We start from the raw sequence: 20931 nt of genomic DNA, 5'->3' as shown, positions 1-20931 counted from the left end.
CGCGCAGGCGCAGGCGCGGCGGCGGATGTTTACAGCGGCGGAGGTCGGCGCGGCGCCCCCGGGACGAGGACGCGCGAGGGACGCACCCGAAGAGCTGCAGGTCGCTGCCCAGGCCGCCCGAACCGGCGGGCCGGCCGAGCCCCGAGGTACAGCCGCCGCCGCCGCCTCCCCTCGGCCCGGCCTGCGGCGGGCGGGCGGCTCTCCCTCGGCCCCGAGCCTCCTCTCCGGCCCCGCCGGCCCCCCGCGCCCGGCTCCTCTCGGCCCCTCCCCCTCCTCCCGCCCCCGTTTGGCCTCCGAGCGCTCGCGCGGTCCCGTCGGCCTCCCGGCGCCCGTTGCTCACGCTCTGGGGCCCGCGCTCCAGACCTGCAGCTTGTCCCCGATTACGAAGTAGGAGACGTTTGCAGTCAGTGCTCAGGCAAGTCAAGAGTTGAGGTTTAGGACAAATTCTACCTTGGACCTTTTCAGGAGGTGACAGTCTGTTAAGAAATAGTTTCGCCTCTTCCCGCAGCGCTTCGGAGCTGCTGAGAGTTGGAGCAGAGCGCTGGGACTTCAGTTCAGGCATGTGGAAAAGATCTTTGGCAGTTGGAGGAAGGAGACTTGCCTAGGCTTGGCGCCTTTGTTTTTGCGAGAGGGATGTGCCTCTCTGATCCGTGTTTGCTCCAGCGTTGCACCTCGAATAAGTCATTTACGTATCTACCCTAGCACTCTTTGCTCGTGTGCCTAGAATAGTTTTCTTTTTTCTAATCAGAAAGGAATGGCTAAACAACTCTATTCTGGGCATGTGGTAGAATGTCCTGCAAGAATTAGTGAAGTTGAGGTGCCTTTAAACAAATCAGAAATTATCGTGGCTCTGCTTGGGGGAAATAAAGCCACAGGCTCAGGTGAGAGGGGACTTCAGAGTTAATGGGATTCAGCTGTTGAGGTCAGTGCCTTCACCCCCTAGCCTCATCCCTGCTTGTATCTCCACTGGGACTTGGCTGGGGTGTTCTAAGAAAGGGCTCATTTCGTTATTTGCAATTTCAGTTGTTAGAAAGCTTTTTTGTGTGTATTTAGTAGGTATTGTCTCCATCCATGGACCACTGGTCTGGCTTTTGTCAGCCCTATGAATAGTGTAGATGTACTTCAAAATGCTCCTGGACTTGTGATGGGGTTGCATCCATACAAACACATCGTGCAAAAAAATTATAAGTCGAACCATCCTAACATGAGGACCATCTGTGTTTGAAAAAAGTCCTTTTGCATTGCTTGTAAGAGTTCTGGTTTTCAAAATGAGAAATCTGTTTTATCCGTCATTCTTCCTGAAGGTGTGGTTTGGGGTCTTTTTCCCCAGCTCGTCTTGCACAACAAATTATTTTGTCCATGTTCCACTTAAGAAGTGACATCGAAGTTGGAATGTGATCCTCCATATCTAAGTTGGCAAACCCAGCTTAGACTAGAATCGTGACTCCCATTATCGTAGCTTCATGCTTATGTTGACAAAGCCACGATCACAGCTCCTCAGTTGTCAATCCTGAGACCTTCCCGTGCCTGCTACTGCTTCACAAGTCTTCCTCATGTGCCCTGGCAGTTAATATTGGAAGGAGGGTAAGGTGTTCTGTTGGACTGTGGCTGGTTAGTACAGAGCAGTGAACTATATTAACATTAGGGATTACAGCAAATAGTAAAGTGCAAAGTATCATCAAGTGCAGCATCCTAAAAATGATTCTCCACCAATTCTTGGATTTTACTGCATTGTGGAATCTAGGGGAAAGTGATAGTATTTGCTTTGGCAAAGGTATCTGTGTTTGTTGTTGTTAGTTTTGGTGATATCATAAATGATCACATCCATGGTTGTAAGCAGTGATGGTTTCCAGTGGGAGGGAGTATTAGATTACAAGGAAAGCTAATAATAAATATCAGAGCCCATTCAGGGGTGGGAAACTTGCAGCCTTCTGATTTCAAGATTGTTCTTTTTTTAAGCACCAAAGGTGACGAGAAAAACTTCATCTTTCTCTGCTGCACCCCTTTTAATGAAAGGATTGGTTCTGTAAAATTTGGATTCAGTCAAAAGGCCGCACTTAAGGACCTAGAAGGCCATACATGTCCTTAAAGCCACAGGTTCACCACCTCTGCCACATGCATCCTACCCATGGCAATAGATAGGCTTACTCCATAGTCAAAACATTACCAACATGTGTGGTAAAAAATGTTGCTCTTTTGAGAATTTTTATAAGCTCCATTGGTGGTATAAAGAACACAGGCCCTTAGCTGGACAGTCCTGGGTTTGAATCCTGCCCCCATCACACACTGGCTGTGTGATCATGAGCAAATTCATTGCCCACCTTCAGTTTGCCTCCTTACGTTGTGAAGTTTAAATGAGGCTGTGGCTGGCAGGTGGTACTTGTAAAAATATGGTAGCTATTTTTACTAAAAAGCTTTCGTTTTGATATGGTATAAACTTTCAAATTGTGGAAATGTTTAAAATAAGTGGTAGGTACTTAGTAGAAAATGAAACATACCCAATATACAGTTGGAGGTTACCTTCTAAAGATAAAATGATGGTATTGAGATAGAATGATAGAACTTTGTATATAGGCTTCTGGGTGGAGAGGTAGCTTTCCTCACCCAACACTGAGTAGGATACATGATTTCCAGGTCTTCTCAATACACCCTGAGCATCCAAACATATGACCCCGCTTTTAACCAGTGCCCGAAATTTTAAGGTGACTGAGCTAGACTAGGGTATAGCCTCAAAACTAAGGGGTTTATATCCAGGATTAAACTTGACCTCATTAGGACTTAATTCCATCTGTCTGAGTTAACCAGCCATGGACCATAATCTAACAAGGGCTCTGAAACAACTTTAAAAGGCTGTGAAAATTGAGTAATTGGACCACCCTAATGATTTGAAAAATTTATTATTCAGCTCTAAAATCTTGATTGTGAATATTTGACTATAAAATAGAAGAGAATTTGGGTTAAGCCATACCCTTCACCTACCTTGTCCACCTGTTGTAAGAAACTGATGATTCATTCCTGTGTTGGTTTAATTTTCATTTCTGGGAAAACCTCTCCCATTACTATTGCCAGTTGTTTGTGTGGGTATGTATGGAATATCTCCCCTCAATATTTCTTAGTGATTCTTATTCTGTTAGAAATCTACAGGATTGTGGAGGAGGAAAACAAGTATAAACTTTATAGTAACAATGTTATAGTAGGTTGTTATGAAGATTGTCCTGATTCAGAAAATGTCTCAGTCTTCTTGAGGTCTGGTGGTCTTTTTCCCCCCAACAATTTATATCAGCTATATTGAAAAGCATTACCGTCTCGGGTGAAGTAAAGCCATTACTTAGAAAAAATTACTTAGAAATTAGGATAATTACAAAATCAGAAAGGATATTTTTATAGTTTTAGGAAGAGTAAGACTTCTCCAGATGAAAGAGCGTTTTCCTATGAATTAGATGAAGGTAATTATATATTAATAGTTGTGCTCAGAGGGATACATGCTGCACTTTTTCTTCTTGAAGGCAGTGTGGGAGAAGGCAAGAAATGTACTTTTTATTTTTAAAGAGCTGGGAAGGCTACATACATAGCCTGCACTTCAGAAGGGGCGGTAGGAGGGTCTGGTAGCAGCCCCTCCTACTCTTAAGCTTTGAAACCGATTCTGTTTTGTTACAGTGAGGTGTTTGTCACAAAATGTTCTGTTTGGGAAGAGTTTTTCCCTAAAATTTGGCTATCAGAGTATCCAAACCAACAGATTGAACGGACTGTTTGACTTATGTGGGTGTTTGTGTGTATGTTGAGGGTGTAGAGTTCCAGATAAAACATAGGACACCACTTAAATTTGAAGTTCAGACACATATTAATATTTTCTTAGTAATTGCTTACCTGAATTTCTAATTGAACTGAGATTTTTTTCTTTTTCTTTTTCTAAATCTGGCTTGTCTGGGGGCTTTTGTGGGTGTCAGTCTGGGTGTTGACAAAAGACATTTCATCTGTATTATTTTCAGAATTCAGAATTTGAAATCGATATGTGTTTAGGACTGTTATTGTTCTGCTCATACCTTTAATGTAAATAGCTCTTTTAAAAATGTTTAATCGTAGTATTGCCCAAGTGTAATCTTGAACATGGGTGGTGCTGTGAGTGCTGGTGAGGACAACGATGAACTGATAGACAATTTGAAAGAAGCACAGTATATCCGGACTGAGCTGGTAGAGCAGGCTTTCCGAGCTATTGATCGTGCAGACTATTATCTTGAAGAATTTAAAGAAAATGCTTATAAGGACTTGGCGTGGAAGCATGGAAACATTCACCTTTCGGCCCCATGCATCTACTCGGAGGTGATGGAAGCCCTGGATCTGCAGCCTGGACTCTCGTTTCTGAACCTGGGCAGTGGCACTGGGTACCTCAGCTCTATGGTGGGCCTCATTCTAGGTAAGTCTAGAAAGGGAGTCTAAAAGCTCATCTGTGGCGATATCTCCTTCCACAGAAAATGCAGTCTGCTGATGGCCAGCCCTGGTGGACACTTTTTAGCAGTTACCCGATGTTGATATTAAATGTTACTGGGTGGTGGATAGAGGGATGATGAAGGAAGCTTGTGTGCAGCTCACAGTCCCTGAGTTCTCCAGAGGGACCTCTCCTGTTCCCTGTCTCCTCCCACCTGCACTGCCATAGTCTTTTGTTGTGTACTCTCCCTCTTGACAGTGAGTACCATGAGAGTTGTGTAAATCTCAATCTCACTATAATTATTATTATTATTATTTTTGAGACAGAGTCTCACTTTGTTGCCCATGCTAGAGTGCCATGGCATCAGACTAGCTCACAGCAACCTCAAACTCCTGGGCTCAGGCAATCCTCCTGCCTCAGCCTCCCAAGTAGCTGGAACTACAGGCATGCGCCACAATGCCCGGCCAATTTTTTCTACATATTTTTAGTTGTCCACCTAATTTCTTTCTATTTTTAGTAGAGACGGTTGCTTGCTCTTGCTCAGGCTGGTTTTCGAACTCCTGACCTTGAGCAATCCACCCGCCTTGGCCTCCTAGAGTGCTAGGATTACAGGCGTGAGCCACTGCACCCGGTTGATTTCTTGATTTAATTTTTTTTTTATTTCGTCATATTATGGGGGTACAAATGTTGTTACGGTTACATATATTGCACTTACCTCCCCTCCCCTCCCCCCTCCAGACTCATGATTTAATCACTCAGTCTTCCTTGTTACTCTGTCTCTCAAGTGAGAATAATTAACTTTAAAGTCCTTTGGGGAGTAAAGTTCTTTCAAGTAGTTTTTGTTTATTTTGCTGTTTTAACCTGTAAGTTGTTTATTTTTCAATAAATTTCATGGATTGAAGGGATTTCCCACGGTCTTGCTCTGCCTGCCACTCAGGCTAGAGTCCAGTGGCATCCTCATAGCTCACTGCACCCTCAAAGTTCTGGGCTCAAGCCATTCTCCTGCCTCAGCTTCCTGAGTAGCTGGGACTATAGGCACACACTGCCACACCCAGCTAATTTTTCTATTTTTTGTGGACATGGGGTCTCACTCTTGCTCAGGCTGTTCTTGAACTTGCCATCCTCTCTGCCAATTCTCCCACCTTAGCCTCCTAAAGTGCTAGGGTTACAAGTGTGAGCCACTGTGCCTGGCTGTCACAGCTTATTTTATTTGAAGCCATTAAACCCTTTTCACTCTCTTGCTTTTTTCTCGATTCCTTTATCCTACTCGGGATTTAATTTTTTAAATACCCCAGATTTTACAAAGCACGGCAGTAGAATAAAAAACTGGAGTTTCTTCTCACACAAACTTATTTATTTGGATTTTTTTATATTTCAAATTATTGATACATTCAGAGAGTAATTTTAATCTCTATAATTTTTGCTAACCGTGTCGAGTCACACTCAACATCTGAGTGCAAAGGGTTAAATTATTTTCCCAGACAAATACATTATGAGAATGTACATGAGAGTATGGTTATTTTTAACATTAATAACAATAGTAGCAAATGACTGAGGATTTATGAAAGTCTCACTTCATGTAAAATGCTACAGTGGGGGACAGATATCTGTTTTTAGTCTGAGTGAAGTGGAGTGGTTTTTGCCACAGGAGGACAGGAGCTGATCTACGCTGTAAAAGATTGTTCTGATGAGGAAGCGAGGCCAGGCTGCCGTGGCGGCAGGCCACATGAGAGGCACTATGTAAAGCTGGTGCATGGAGGCTGGAGTCCGTGTTTTTGATGTTGGAATTGACAGGGTCTGCTGATGCACTGGCTATGGTTGTGAAAGAAACATCAAGAATGTCTACAGTCTGGGCGTGGTGGCTCACAGCTATAATTCTAGCATTTTGGGAGGCTGAAGTGGGAGGATCACTTGAGGTCAGGAGTTCAAGACCAGCCACAGCAATATAGCAAGAACCTGTTGTCTCTACAAAAATACAGAAAAATTAAGCCGGGTGTGGTGGCATGTGCACAGCAGGAGGTGAGCCGCTGGCGAGCATATTTACAGCTGTTCCCTGTGGCTGCCATCACTGCCTGAGCTCCATCTCCCCCATGACCCCCATCCCCCAGCTTGTCTGTGGTAAAATTGTCTTCCATGAAAACTGGTCCCTGCTGCCAAAAAGGTTGGAGACTGTTGCCCTAGAAGTTATGAAGAAAGGGCTTTCAATTTGATACTGTTGCTTCTCCTTTCCAAGTCTCCTAATTTACTGGGAATTTCGTTGGATGTTAGGGCAGGAGAGGTCTGAAGGAAGACAAGCCCTGTTTCTGCTGTCGTTGATGTAACATGCTGCTCTGATGTTGTTGAAGGAAGTGGCTGTAGGGTTTGCTCTCGGGGATGCACACCTTACTGGACAGTGATTTGTGTCCAGATGCTCCAGCTTACTCAACCTTAATATCACTTTGTGTAAATCATTCCAGAGTAAAACCTCATTGGCCCCCCAGTGCCTACAAATGTGAAGCCTGAAGTTTTTCATCTAATGCAGAGACCCTTACTGTGACCCCCACCGTTCACCTGGTTGAACTGCATCCTGGGTCAGCCAGGTTCCTGTGCCGGTTCTGTGGGTTTCTCTCCCCTTTGCTCAGGGTTGTCCTTTTCTTTGTTTCTCATCAACCAGGAGAGGAAACAGTAGCGACCTCAGAGCTGGTAGCTCATGAGCACCCTGCCAGAAAGTGCCGTTGTGACATGGGATCTGCTTTGCCAGGGTGCGACTTCCTGACACTCACTCCCTGTAGTCATCTTCTTGTTGAGGGATATGTTATTACTATTTCGTATTAAGCCTCTTGGGAATAGGAACCATGCCCCATATCTCTTATTAGAATTAACTGCATAATAAGTTTTGATAGCGAAGGTGAGGGGTTAATGAAAATATGATGAATGGAAAAAAACAAGCAACTCTTCTTGATCTCTGGGATGATGCTCCCATGCTAGAGTAATGGGAATTGAAATTAGTGAGTTGACAGAAGGTCTTAAAGCTTGGAATAATTTAGTATTAGATGTGGTAAATAGTGAAAATATGGCCTCTTAAGTAGGATGTGTTTTGATGAGAGGATGTTTTAGCAGCAGCTCTGTGTACGAAAGATGTTGAGAGAAAAAGCAGCAGGTACAGTTGTCCAAAAGGGGGCCAGGGAAGCCTTGGCATGGCGTGGTGGCTGTTGTACTAGGAAAGGGACCAGATACACCAGGCGGCAAAGGGTGAGGGTGTGCGATGCACAGAAGGTTGCATATTTACCAGGATTTCTGTTGCATTGTGGAGTTGAGTGCTACACTATGACTGTAGTATGTAAGTCTACTAAATATTTTCCTACATGCCCTGTTGATTTTCACATGCAGATTTTTAAAAATTGTGGTATAACTTAGCTGTAGTAAATGAACAAGCGTGAAGCATGAAGTTTGGTGAGTTTTTACATATGCATGCACTTCCCTGTAGTCACCACCCAGGACAAGACACAGAGTAGAATCAGTTCCCAAAAGGCTCTCCTACCCGACCCTTCCAGAAAGGTAACCACTGTTTTACCCTTCATCAGCACAGTTGAGTTTTGGCCTGATTTTTACATTCATGGAATTGGGTTTCTGCAACATGGAGATACATCTAAGCTGAGTGTCAATAGTTTGTTCTCTGCTCACCCAGATTTAAACTAGAGACAGTTTTATATGAAGGGAGCACTTCCATGGGCTCCTGACATTTCTCACAGTTTTTTTAAAAATTACAAATTTCCTTTGATATAAAAAATGTTTCGTTGTGATTTAGAGTCATAGTTTTATTTTAATGATGATTGAAACCTATTTTGTGAGCATTATTAAAATGCCCACAGCTGAGTGTTTTGGGGGGCCCTTTCGAGGAAAACAGTCATCTTAAATGCTGCTTCTGGACAAACAGAGGAGACCTGTGTTCGTTTCACTTGCAAATACATGTTTCTTTTTTAATTCATTAGTAACACTCTGAACTCTTGGCTTTTTTCCCTTTTCAAATGATTCTTTAAAAGTTTAAGAGCAGAGAAGCCCAGGCATCGAAACAAGTTTTTTATGATGTGGTGACCAGGGATAATGTGATGAGACTTCTGTAATTGTACATGCTAACTCAGATATGTTGGAATTGATAAAATAAAAATAAATGAGCAAGATTTCAAGCCGGAGTTGTAAAAATTTTCTCATTCTCAAAACGTTTAGGTCCTTTTGGTGTAAACCATGGGGTGGAACTTCACTCAGATGTGATAGAGTATGCAAAGCAGAAACTGGACTTTTTCATCAGAACAAGTGAAAGCTTCGACAAGTAAGACCAGATGATGCCCATTGTGTCAGAGGGTGTGAATTATACTGCGATATGCTTTTGATCAGATAGAAGTCATTTTATAAGTATTCATGTGCCCTCAAATGTGATTAAACTTTGATCACATAGGGTGATCCTATGTGTCTATTCTAATTTTCAAAAAATATTCTGTATTTTTAAGGACTTTAGGTTTTTGTGACTATGAAACTTACAGAAAGTCAATTTCTCACCAATATAGTAAGAGAAGAAAACAAAATGTTGACTTTGCTCAATTTTCGTACTTCCAACGTAGAGAACCTTTCATCACCTAATTGTTTCTAATATAAAATTATTGCATTTGTCTTAAAACTATAACTAGCTCTTGCCATTTTTAAACAAGACATTAAAATTCTTATTTTAGGGATTAAAAATTTTTAAAAAACTGAATCCATTTTTCCTTATCTTGTTGTATAGTAGATCTTGAATAAGACGATGAAAACGGAGCTAGACAATGATGATTGGAGATTGCCTTAAATTTGGATCTTGTTTATGATATTCACTTTCATGATATTTTGTTTGAAGTTTCGTGAGTTCTATTTATGTAGTGTAATTCTTTTTAGAAGTGTGGCTTCCAGCTTCTGGCTCTGTAAACTGTATTATAATGCTGTGGGATTTTACAGTTAACACACATCCTGTGGTTAGCAAAGATTTACTGTGTAGACTTGTTGCAATATGATAACCTTTAGTTACAGAAAACATTTTTTACTCACAGGTTTGACTTTTGTGAGCCTTCCTTTGTTACTGGCAATTGCCTGGAGATTTCTCCTGATTGTGCTCAGTATGATCGAGTGTACTGTGGGGCTGGTGTACAGAAAGAGCATGAAGAGTACATGAAGAATCTGCTCAAAGTGGGAGGGGTTCTTGTCATGCCACTGGAAGAGAAGGTAAGAGTCCCTTTATAACTGACATTTTTGCACACTGAATACCAAGGTCTGTGCCAGGCAGTTTACGTATGGTGGTGACCCTTTAGCAACCTCCTCCATTTCACAAACTAGGAAACAGAGGCAGGGACAGGTGAGGGAACTTCCAGGTCAGACAGATAACCCAGGTGGAGCCAGAACCTGACTCAGGTGGGCACCTTGGAGCCTGTGCTGAGGCCCTTTCCTCCCCCTCCTTTCGCTCTCTCCTCCTCTTCTCTCCCTTCTCCCTTTCCTTGCTCTCTCCCCTGCCTCTCCCTCTCCTTCTTCTCCCTCTTTCCCTTCTTCCTCCCCAGCTATTCTAATTGTTATTCTACTTGTTCTATTAGAATTATTATATATAGAATTATTAGAATAATTATATTCTGATTGTTAGTCTAATTATTAAATACCTTAATGGTGAGCATTTTACAGGAATCCCTGCTTAGTGGGAATCTTGTCCAAATTTTGTTATTTGGTCATGCATGTTTGTCTATGTTTTAGATACTATGTTTCACGGGGGAAAATAGATTACAATAAATGAGCAGATTACTCAGACATGAATTGGTCATCAGGAAGAATGTCTTAGTCACAAATAATTAGAAAAAACAAATGATATAAAGCAGGAGATTATATGTTTTTCTGTAATTTTTAGTTGTTAGCATTTATTTTGTTCAAAAAGTAATAAATCAAAAGAAGTAATAAATCATTTTGGAAAATCCATAAATTATGAACAATAAGAAAAACTCACAAGTCTTACCCTGATGCCTGTATGTGATTCTTGTAAAACTTTTAATTTGTACACTTCCTTTTTCAAAAAGGTTACTGTACATACTAGTGTATAACTTATAGTGTTTTACTTAGAGTACACGAATGTGATTTCAAGTCATTTAATATTCTGCATCATCATTTTGGTGCTTATGTAGTATCCTGTTGAATTGTTGACTAAGTTTATTAACTAGCTCCTTTTATCGGGCATTAGGTGGAATGTGTATAGTATTTCACTGTTATTGTTATATATAATATAAAAACTTTAGTGGATATCCTTAATTTTTAGAATATTTCATCTATAAATATTTTATTTTGTATCTATGAAAAATGGGGGCTCTTTTTTTTAAAAACATTACAAAACCATTATCAGCCTATAAAAATTAATAGCAATTTGTTAATATCTTGAAATGTTCAGTTCTTGTTCAAATTTTCCTTATTGCCTCAAAAATTTCTTTAATAGTTTGTTTGAATGAGGATCCTGTTTAAGGTTCATGTATTGCATTTGGTTCATGTATCTCTTACTGTTTCTTAATATCTGGATTCTCCTTTCTTCCCTCTCATTTTTTCCTTGCAATTTATTTGTTGAAGGAATCAGGTCATTTGTTTTACAGAGTTTTCTATAGTCTGGATTTTGCAGATTACATATCTCTGGTGATGGTTTACTTGTTCTCCCGGAGGGTTTTTTGGCCTTTTTTGCCCTTATATTCCACTATGGATTACAATCAAATTACTATGTTTTAAAGTCACTTAAAATAGTATTTCTCTGTAAGGTAATGCCACTAATCTGACACCCGGTTAGCTCATTTGTTTACTTTAACTTTTTAGGGATTGACATTTTAGGTTTTGTTTTGTAGCTTTGTAAAATATTTACAAGTTTCCAAAGTCTAAATAAGGAACACTCAGAATGTTTTCCATGCATGTCCCCTCTGTTCTGTTCACCTTTAGATAACCACTTCTTGGTTTTGTTTTTAGTTTATCTTTTTTTTTTTTTTTTTTGAGACAGAGTCTCACCTGTGGCCTGGGCTAGAGTGCCATGGTATCAGCCTAGCTCACAGCAACCTCAAACTCCTGGGCTCAAGCAATCCTCCTACCTCAGCTTCCCAAGTAGCTGGGACTATAGGCATGCGCTACCATGTCCGGCTAATTTTTTCTATATATTTTTAGTTGTCCAGCTAATTTCTTTCTATTTTTAATAGAGACGGGGTCTCGCTCTTGCTCAGGCTAGTCTCGAACTCCTGACCTCAAGTGATCCTCCCGCCTCGGCCTCCCAGAGTGCTAGGATTATAGGCGTGAGCCACCACACCCAGCAAATTTATCTCTTTATTTAAAAAAATATGTAAGCAAACACACCTCTTCCTAACCCTCCTTCAGTGAAGCGACACACCATTTCTACTTTGTCTGCCCATCTAGCCATAAGAGATAAGGATTTGTAGTTTTCTATTAAGATTAAATATAGTGTATTTGTACCTCCAGGTACAATCTCAAAAGCAGAAGTGCTTGGTCAAAGACATTGCATTTTAAAATTCTTGCCAGTTGCCCTTTGAAAGGCAGTACTGTCAGCAACATGAAAGAGGAGTTGGTTCCAGCCCTTGACCTGTGAGATTCCTGCTGGAGTATTCAGCAGGGCTTACACGTCCTCATCTTTGCTCTTTCTTCTCGGAATATGTTTTAAATGTCTTGTCTTAAACAAATGATAATTAGAAATCTTTGTTGTGATGCAAAAATGCATTAGACTTTTGATTACAATTGCGATATCTAGATTAATTTGAGAATTGTGGACATCTTTATGATGTTTCACCAGGTTATCTAACAGTATAAAATAGGAGTTTATAGTTTTCTATAAGGTTTCGTACATCATTTATTGATTATATAAAAATATTTCATGTTCATTATAACTAGAAATTCTCCTTTTAAAAATGTTTTTGAAAAATGTTTTGCTAGTATTTAAGAATATGATCAGTTTTTTGATGTTTATCTAGTATATGGCTGCTTATTCCTTTTAGTTCTAAGATTCATGAAATAGAGTCTTAGTTTGTAGAGGATTTACTGGCTTAGATATTTTTAGAAATGGCTAGCATATAATCATAGCATGACAGAGCTGACCCAAAATAGTACTGTGAGCTGTTTAGGCCATTTGGACAGGGGGCCGTGTTGTCTAATTGGTTTGGCTGATGCTCCCAATATTTTAATTCAAAAGAAATGTTTTGATAACCTACAGTACAGTGTGTTAGCCACAAAATTTCAGTGTTTTCCTGGGGCTGATGCTAGGGCGAGGCTTGTTTAAACGCGTCAGTATTTATCTTCAAAGAATGAGGATAATCACCTAGATGTCCAGAATGACAGTGATTCTGTAGCAATATCTCTTATTTGGTGCCTATCACATTCTTATTGCAAGAATGACTTTTTATAGTTATTCCTCCCAGAGAAAACAAGATTCAGTAAAGGTTGGAGTGTTGTAACTGGTTGTTAGGTTCTTTTGTTTTTTAGGAATTGCCATTTTAGGTTTTATTTTGTTTTATAACTTTGTAAAATATTTGCAAGTTTCCAAATTCTAAAGAAGGAATACTCAGAATTTATTTCTTACTTTATTTTTCTGTAGAACAGCCCTGCTCCCTACTTTCTGCCCACAGTGTTTACTTTTTTTGGAGAGCCCAGGAACATTGTTTTGTAAGAATCTCCACGTTCCTGATCTGATTGTTGCTTCTTGTTATCCTTTAACTGGTTTCTTTCTATCATATATTTTTTTTCTGTCATATGTATTGCCTATAAACAGAAGTTAGGTCTAGGGCTTGAACATATTCAGGCTAAGCATTTTTGCAAGAATATGCATAATTTAGGTGTACTTCATGGCACATCACATTAGGGGTCCATATTGTCAGGTTATTTCATTTTATCGTATCTATGTATTTTTAGAATATATAGGGATGATTATATTTAAATATAAGCTATCTAGTAGTCACATCTTTTGAATATTATCATTTTGTCTTTGGGATAGTTGACTAAGATAACGCGCACAGGTCCTTCAGCTTGGGAAACCAAAAAGATTCTGGCTGTTTCTTTTGCTCCTCTGATCCAACCCTGCCATTCAGAGTCAGGAAAATCAAGACTTGTCCAATTACGTAAGTATACTGAACTTTATCTTTTTAATCTCATTAGAATTTTAAAGTAAACAAAATTTACAAGGAACCTTTTGATATGAAAGAGCATTTTCCCTCCACTGAAACTTTAAAATTCTACACGTGATTTCAGGCATTTTAAAAATTACATTCATGGGCCAGATGCAGTGACTCACACCTGTGGTCCCAGCTGTTCTGGAGGCTGAAGTGGGAGGATAGCTTGAGCCCAGGAGTTTCAGACTGCATTGAGCTGTGATCCTGTCACTGCACTCCAGCCTGGGTGACAGAGCGAGACCCTATCTCTAAAAAAAATTTTTTTTTCAATTATAATCTGTTTTTAGCCTGTATTAGTCTTTTTAGCCTTTTTTTGTTTAAGTCTGTTATACAAAGAGCTGTTGCTAGTCATGCCATTGAAAGCAGAGGACCCACACAAAAGGGAGCTAATTCTGTTGTGTGGAGGACTTAGACTGTTTGCCTCCTCTATAGAGAGAGCCAGCAAACCAAAGGGCTCCTACAGAGTCATGGGACTATCTGCTCCCTAGGGTGCCTGACCCCTGCTGCCATGTGGGTAGACACATTCCAGCCAATCTACTGGTGTGTAGCTGGGAGACTTTCCACGGAGCCTTACACAGCTGAGCCTCTGTGTTTCATTGTTTCAGGATGCAAACTGAGCAAGGGTCCAACACCAGGGCCAGCATCCATCCTAATGTCTTATAATTTAATCAACTTGATACAATTGATATTATTTAAAGTGAAACTATTCAGCATGCTCTCTGATCATTTAGGAAATTCAGAAAATGCAAAAAAAAAAAAAAAAACTGGAGGAAAAATTATGCATAGTTCCACCACCCAAAGACAATAGATTTTGGTGAATACCTTCCAGAAGTGTTTGTTAATTTACGAAGAATCATTTATCGAATAGTTACACTTTGCTTTGGTGTCTGCCAAGTACAAGTCCTCTGAAACAGACACAGCCCTTGAAATTTGAATGATGAGCAGCAGTAGGTACACAGACATTAGAGGGATTAGGGAAGGTTTGACAGGATGATGTCTGTGCTTGGACTTCAAGGGTAAAAAGAGACAAAAAAGGGAGGAAGAGTGTCATCAGAGGCAGGGCAAAACTTAAGATGTATACGCCCCCTGTGTGGATGTATGGGAAAAACCAGACTGGTATGCATGTTAGGGTTGAGTTTATCACACAGGCTGTGGACAGCTATCAGATATTTTAAATCATGGATGCAGCACATCTGTATCCTAGATAACCTCGGTGGTTAGGTGGAGGGTGAATTTTCCTTGAAAATCTCACCAGAATGACCTCTTTAAGCAAATGCTGCTCTTGGTTAGGGAGGACATGAACTTCCAGTGACTTAACGGAGTTTGGGACAGGAAGGGCACCACTGGGGTATTTATGAGACTTTTTGAGAGTCTGGTTGGAAGCAAGCGTCTCCCCTGTGAGGGTTTGATGAGGCCTGGGTAAGAATCATGACAGTGTGGTGTGACTTTGGGGCACTCGCTGTGAGGTTCAAAGAGATTGTTGGATGATAAACATTCCTGTGTGCTATTTAGAGCTCCTGTGTGAACAATAAAGTTCTTTGAAACTTTTACCTCCCGGACCAGAGTTTCCTAGATTAGTAAAGTTGTGTCTTGTGGAACAATGGAAGAGAAAAACTCTGTGAGTGAAGACAGCACGTAGTGAGGTCATGTGAGTATAGACCTGTGCAGTGTAGGGTGGATGGGTGAGCTTTCACATTGAGTAGACGATTCAGTTAGGAAAGCTGTTGGAATTTTTCAAGTAAAAGATAAAGACCAAAACTAAGAGACTCGCCTCTACAGTGGAAAGGATTCAGGAACACATATGACCTTTCTGAGAAAGGATATGTGAGCCTGAGGCACCCATTGTCTGTTGTAGACATGGGTCTGTGGCAGGCTCAGGACCCCAGTCAGGACTGGATTAGAATCTTGGGGGTCGTTAACTGATCTCTGTTACTTACACCCACAGATTGGATGTCAAACCAAAGATTAGCAGGGACTCTGAGAGGGGAATGATGAAAATTGGAGCCGTAGGGAACACCACCAGACCAGGTAGAAGAGGAGCCAGCAAGAGAGATGAGCCGGGGAAGTCAGGGAAAGGGGCTGACGTGGGCCAGGGAGTGGCAAGCCAAGTCAGTCACCTCAAGCAAGCACCTCGGAGAGCTGGAGAGGTCAGAGCTAACAGTCAGGAGTCTGATGGCCTAGGAAGGAGTTATTTCAGCATCTTGGTGGCACACGAGGCTCTAGAAATAATGTGGAGGTAAGTTGGTGAGGGAAGGAAAGATGGTGGTATTTGAGGAGGAAGCCAGGTCCTGGATAGGACGAGACATGATCATGGTGGTGCTCAGCAGAGGGGCAGGATTGAGGGCGCAGGAACTCCTGAAGCCCATCCTGGCAAAGGGACCTCTTGTCTTCAAAGACAGAAAAGCAGAAGAGAGAAAGGTTGTTGTCAATGTAGGAGGGAGAAGGTGCTCCGAGATTCTGGGGCACAGACATGTTTGAGGGCTCCCATAGAACAGTGGAGATTGCCAAGATTCTGGGCAGGCTCAATTTTGGTCACAGATGTTTATAACAAGAGAACCCTTCCTATAGTGTAGACTGTTTTTCTTTGGAGATGTTGGGTACTGGAAGGAAAAAGTGATGCTGATTTTCAGTTTAATGTAATTTCTTTCCCTTTGAGAAATGCCCTTATATTGCTGTGTGTATTGCCTGCACTAAATAGTAAGCTTTAATTTAATTGCCAAGTGTTCTTTCGCCTTGGTGTGCTTTGAGGTTTTTGTTTTTCTTAAAAATATTTGGGTTTTGCATTTCCCTACTTTCATAGGAAAGGAACAAATATTCAATTTGTAAATAACTATGAAGATATTAAAATTGATAAAATAATATTGGTGACATAATTACTGTATTACTAGTGGATGAGTATTAATATATGAGTGAATACTGTGAACAGAGTAATGAAACTTGGCTGTCAAAGAAATAAACTGTAACCCAGGTTTTAATGCTGCCACTGATTGGTTAGACAAACAGTATTGCTTCCTTTTCTTTTTGAAGTTAAGAGTTAGTGCATTTGAAAATATCTTTAGAAAAGTACCATATGAATGCAAATTAGAGCACTAATTGACACTTGCTTAGAATACTCTCACATTCTTGTAACATATTTGTAAATTTGCCAGTGAATTCAAGTAACGTTAGGATTTTTAGGTGTTTAGGCTTTGTGGTGGCGTCACTTGGATGCGTTTGACAGTCTCTTCTTTGCACTGTAGCTCCAGTGGCAGTTCGCAGCCTCCAGGACTTGGCTCGCATTGCCATCCGGGGCACCATTAAAAAGGTCATTCATCAGGAAACAGTGAGCAAAAATGGAAACGGACTAAAGAACACCCCCAGGTTTAAACGCAGGAGAGTTCGCCGCCGTCGAATGGAAACGATTGTCTTTTTGGACAAAGAGGTCTTTGCCAGTCGGATTTCCAACCCCTCTGATGACAACAGCTGTGAAGACTTGGAAGAGGAACGGCGGGAAGAGGAAGAGAGGACCCCACCTGAAACAAAGCCAGACCCCCCTGTGAACTTCCTGCGCCAGAAAGTCCTGAGCCTCCCTCTACCAGATCCCCTGAAATACTACTTGCTTTATTACAGAGAAAAATAAATGTCCTGTTTGAGAAGGGAAATGAGGAAGAGCAGATTGCCAAGTCTGATGTGTGTGCCGCCTGTCTGCTGTGGAGGGACACCTGGGAGCAGACGCTATGGGGAAGGGAACTGCTGTACTTGTCCACATTGTAGTCTTCTTTTTCTAGTTCTTGATTGTCCTCTAAAATTTTGATTCAGTGGTGTGATTTCTTTACGTAATCCGACAAGATCTACACTGCATAGAAGAATGTTTTCCCAAAGTGGAGAGGATCTTCTTAGAGAAGGGTAGAAGGGTGTTTCTGTTTTAGTTCTGGTGAAACACTAAAGTGTACATGGTAGAGACTATTTGATGTCTGTCCATTTCACAAGATGCACAAGATTTTATGCATTAAAAATGAAAACTGAAGTTGAAACTAACCTGTGTTGCTTATAAAGTATGAAACAAAGCACCAGTTTGTAAATGTATACAATTTTTTCCGGGTATGATACACCTATGTCCAAGTTTGAATTTTATGATAACAACCTCTTAATTACTGGCACTGAGTTTCACTGAACTTAGTTTTCTAGAGGGGAAAACATTATTGAGAAGCCTTCCCTGATTTTAAGTAAATTAATTAATTCTTATTTGTCAATTATAATTTTTAAAAGGAAAAATTGTGATGAGGGAGGAAGAATAAAAGATCAAATTGTGGGGTATCTTTCTGGGAATTCCAAAACAATTTCAAGGAGTCTTTTTCTGACCCCTTTGTTACCTTTAAAAGAACCACTGTCAAGTAATCCCTAAAAGAATATCCTGAAAAAAGAAACAAGTTTTTCTGTGCGTGTAAGTAGTAAGGTAAACTACTTTTACCGTAACCATAGAGATGTTTGTTTACCCAACTTTAAAGACTGTAACGGGTTTCTAGGTGTCGACACACTCAATCCTTAGAACAGGTGGAAAATATTAAGACGGCAGGAAATAGATTGGGGCCTGTATTATAGACAGCCTGTGCTTTTTAACTTCAGTTTGCTATTTTTCTGTCGTCATATTAGAGTACTGATTCATAGATTTTATCTTTTATAATTCTGGAGAAAAAGAGATTTGTTAGTTTTGTAATTTTTCTTGAGAACAAATATTTGTATTTTAGTAGCTCAGTTGTATTAGAACAGTGTAACTCACAGCGACTTACGAAATCAATCTTCACCAGGACTTGTGTGTGGAGAGCTTTCTATCCTATCAAATTGTGGGGCTAGAAGAAAAGCAGTCTTTCTAGTAGTCAGATAGCAAAATGATTTGAAGTTACATTGTTTATTCCAGAACATTTTTTTTTTACCCAAAGACAAGAGTAGTAGTAAAAATTGTTAACATTAAACATAAATTCATAAGTGTTGACATAGGATTACGTATCCAGATTTTATAATTAATTTTAACCCTTAGACTCTTGGAAGTTGCTGGGCTTTGATGTCTTTGTGGTTTCACCAGCTTAACTGAGTTATGATTATTTTGAATCTTTTCTACTTTTTTTAGTAACTTAATTATTTTTACAATACAGTCTGCATGCATAGCTGGGAAAACATGTACATTGCCCTAGTTTGGTGAATTTAAGTTATTTTAAAAAAAGTTCATAGTTGTTACCTTTTAACTCAAAGTCAAGCTTCATTCAGAGAGAAATGCATGATTTAAGTTTACTTGCTAATACTTCATAGTTTGCAGATCCTTATTGACATTATTCTAATTGTTATGTAGAGACTTCTATGTACATGAAAATTTTCGGACATAATGAATGATACCCGTGAAATTTGTTGTATTAGATGGCTTGACTAAATTTTTTCCATAATTGTATTTGGGCTGTGTTTTTTAAAAATCGCATTTGCCTTTATGCTAGATTGTAGAAATCATTACAATGCATAAGACATATTTTTTCCCTTAGATGTTAAACTTTTCCTAGCATTTTGTATTTATATGTTGTCAGTTTGTGATTTTTAAACCAAAATTTGGTTTAAAAAATATGGTTGTAATATATGTGAGAAATAGTTTGGTATTTATCTTATAAAATAAAGGAGGATTGTAAATAAGTTTTCTTGTGCACCTGACTGCAGAATTCAGTATAATACATTGTTTTCTGTTTTCAAACAGACAAATCATAATATAGTCTGTATTATCTTCAAGATCTATATTGTAAACCACATTCTTGGCAACTGTATACTTTTATGTTTTGAGTAGTCTGTATTTTAATATGTGACTTTTGTCTTGAAAAGTAGTAAAGCCCTAGACTGATGCAAAACAAATTTCAAATTAATAGATGTTAAGTATGTAAGAATCAAATATGTATGTGAAAATACTTTTGTTAGCCTGGAACTTACTAGGGAAAAATCCAAGAAATTTGAAGCATGGATTTTAATGAGCTTATATACATGGATGAATAGAAATGATATCAATAAAGGTAGTTAAGATATTTTATCCTCAGCATTGCTTCTGTGTCCTGTGTGGGATTTAAATTCTTGAATACATTTTTTACAAAATCTTAAAAAATACACTTTTTTCTTTATGTGTTTACTTTTACTAGATATTTGTATTGCTTAATTCTGTAACATTAATAGTAGATGTAGGGATGGCATTATTTTTAATTAGAAAGTCTGAAATTGTGGTGTGGGTGTGGTGGGTCATGCCTGTAGTCCCAGTACTTTGAGTGGCCGAGGCAGGAGAATCACTTGAGCCCAGGAGTTTGAGGTTGCTATGATGACGCCACTACACTCTAGCACAGGCGACAGCAAGACCCTGTCCAACAACAACAAAAAAATGAAATTGGAATAAGCAAATAGAAAAGTGGCTAACTCCAAGTACATAAGAGAATAGGGGTTTGAAGAGTCTTTGCATTAATATTTTAGCAGAATTTTCCCATATTTTGAGAATGTTAAAGAATATTTTGATAATGACATCTGTCTTAAGGGGCAGAAAAGTACTTTATTTGCTTCAGTTAATTTGGTTCATATATAAATTCTTAAGTGTCTGCTACATGGAAGCTGTATGCCAGAATTGAAGATGAAATGTCTGATTTCAGAGACTTACATGAAAAACATAATGTATAGAATTAGTGAACTCTGTTGATTGAAGGGTGTGAACTTGAGATGTTAACATAAACAGAGGCTAACGTAACAGAAAATGGACAAGTAGGGAGTTCAAAAATTGGTACTGAAGCAGCAATTAAGGTGGGGGGGGAGAAATGGCAAAATCAACCTTTTTAGATATTTGGAATCTAATAAATCAACAGCACCCAGGTAAAAACTTTAAAAGTATATTGATTTACGTTAGGAAAGCATGTGGTGTTTTGGCTTATCTGCTTAGGATTGGCATATCCAAGGATTTAGGGTTACAAGGTTAGGGTTTAGGGGTTGGGGGTTATAGTTAGGAATTGGGGGTAGGGGTAGGGGATTGGGTCCCTGGGTTTGCTCCTTTCTGAATTGCAAGTCTTATTTTTCCTTTCTTGATTTCCTTATTTTATTGGAGATGATGTTATAATTAACTTTGCATAAAAGGGTGCCTGTGAGAGAAATTGGCTCTCATATGTTCTAAAAATTTCTTTAATCTGCCCTCACATTTGATTAACAATATGGCAGGGACAGAATTCCCAGTTGAAAATACTTTCTTAGAAATTTGAAGTCATCATATGTTTTTGTAGCATTTCATGTTGTTTAGTCAGATGTCATTCTGATGTTTATTCCTGTACAGATAACCTATTTTTC

At 39.7% G+C, this 20931-nt stretch overlaps 1 protein-coding gene across 3 annotated transcripts; it reads left to right on the top strand.

Moving 5' to 3' along the window:
- Positions 1–19648, top strand: PCMTD2 (protein-L-isoaspartate (D-aspartate) O-methyltransferase domain containing 2). Of its 3 annotated transcripts, none has more exons than XM_012773057.3 (6): positions 28–146; positions 4084–4414; positions 8633–8735; positions 9484–9655; positions 13434–13557; positions 16848–19648. In XM_012773057.3, exons 2-6 carry the CDS (start codon positions 4108–4110, stop codon positions 17225–17227), a joined length of 1086 nt encoding a protein of 361 aa, XP_012628511.1. In that variant the 5' UTR covers positions 28–146; positions 4084–4107; the 3' UTR covers positions 17228–19648. The 3 variants fall into 3 exon arrangements, with proteins under 3 accessions (XP_012628515.1, XP_012628511.1, XP_012628512.1); XM_012773058.3 differs by lacking the exon at positions 28–146 and adding an exon at positions 245–415; XM_012773061.3 differs by lacking the exon at positions 4084–4414 and having other exon boundaries at positions 1–146.
- Positions 19649–20931: the final 1283 nt, after the last annotated feature.

Source organism: Microcebus murinus, chromosome 16, assembly GCF_040939455.1.
Source record: "Microcebus murinus isolate Inina chromosome 16, M.murinus_Inina_mat1.0, whole genome shotgun sequence".
Classification (NCBI taxonomy): Eukaryota; Metazoa; Chordata; class Mammalia; order Primates; family Cheirogaleidae; genus Microcebus; species Microcebus murinus.
This window is presented reverse-complemented; position numbering and strand designations above follow the sequence as displayed.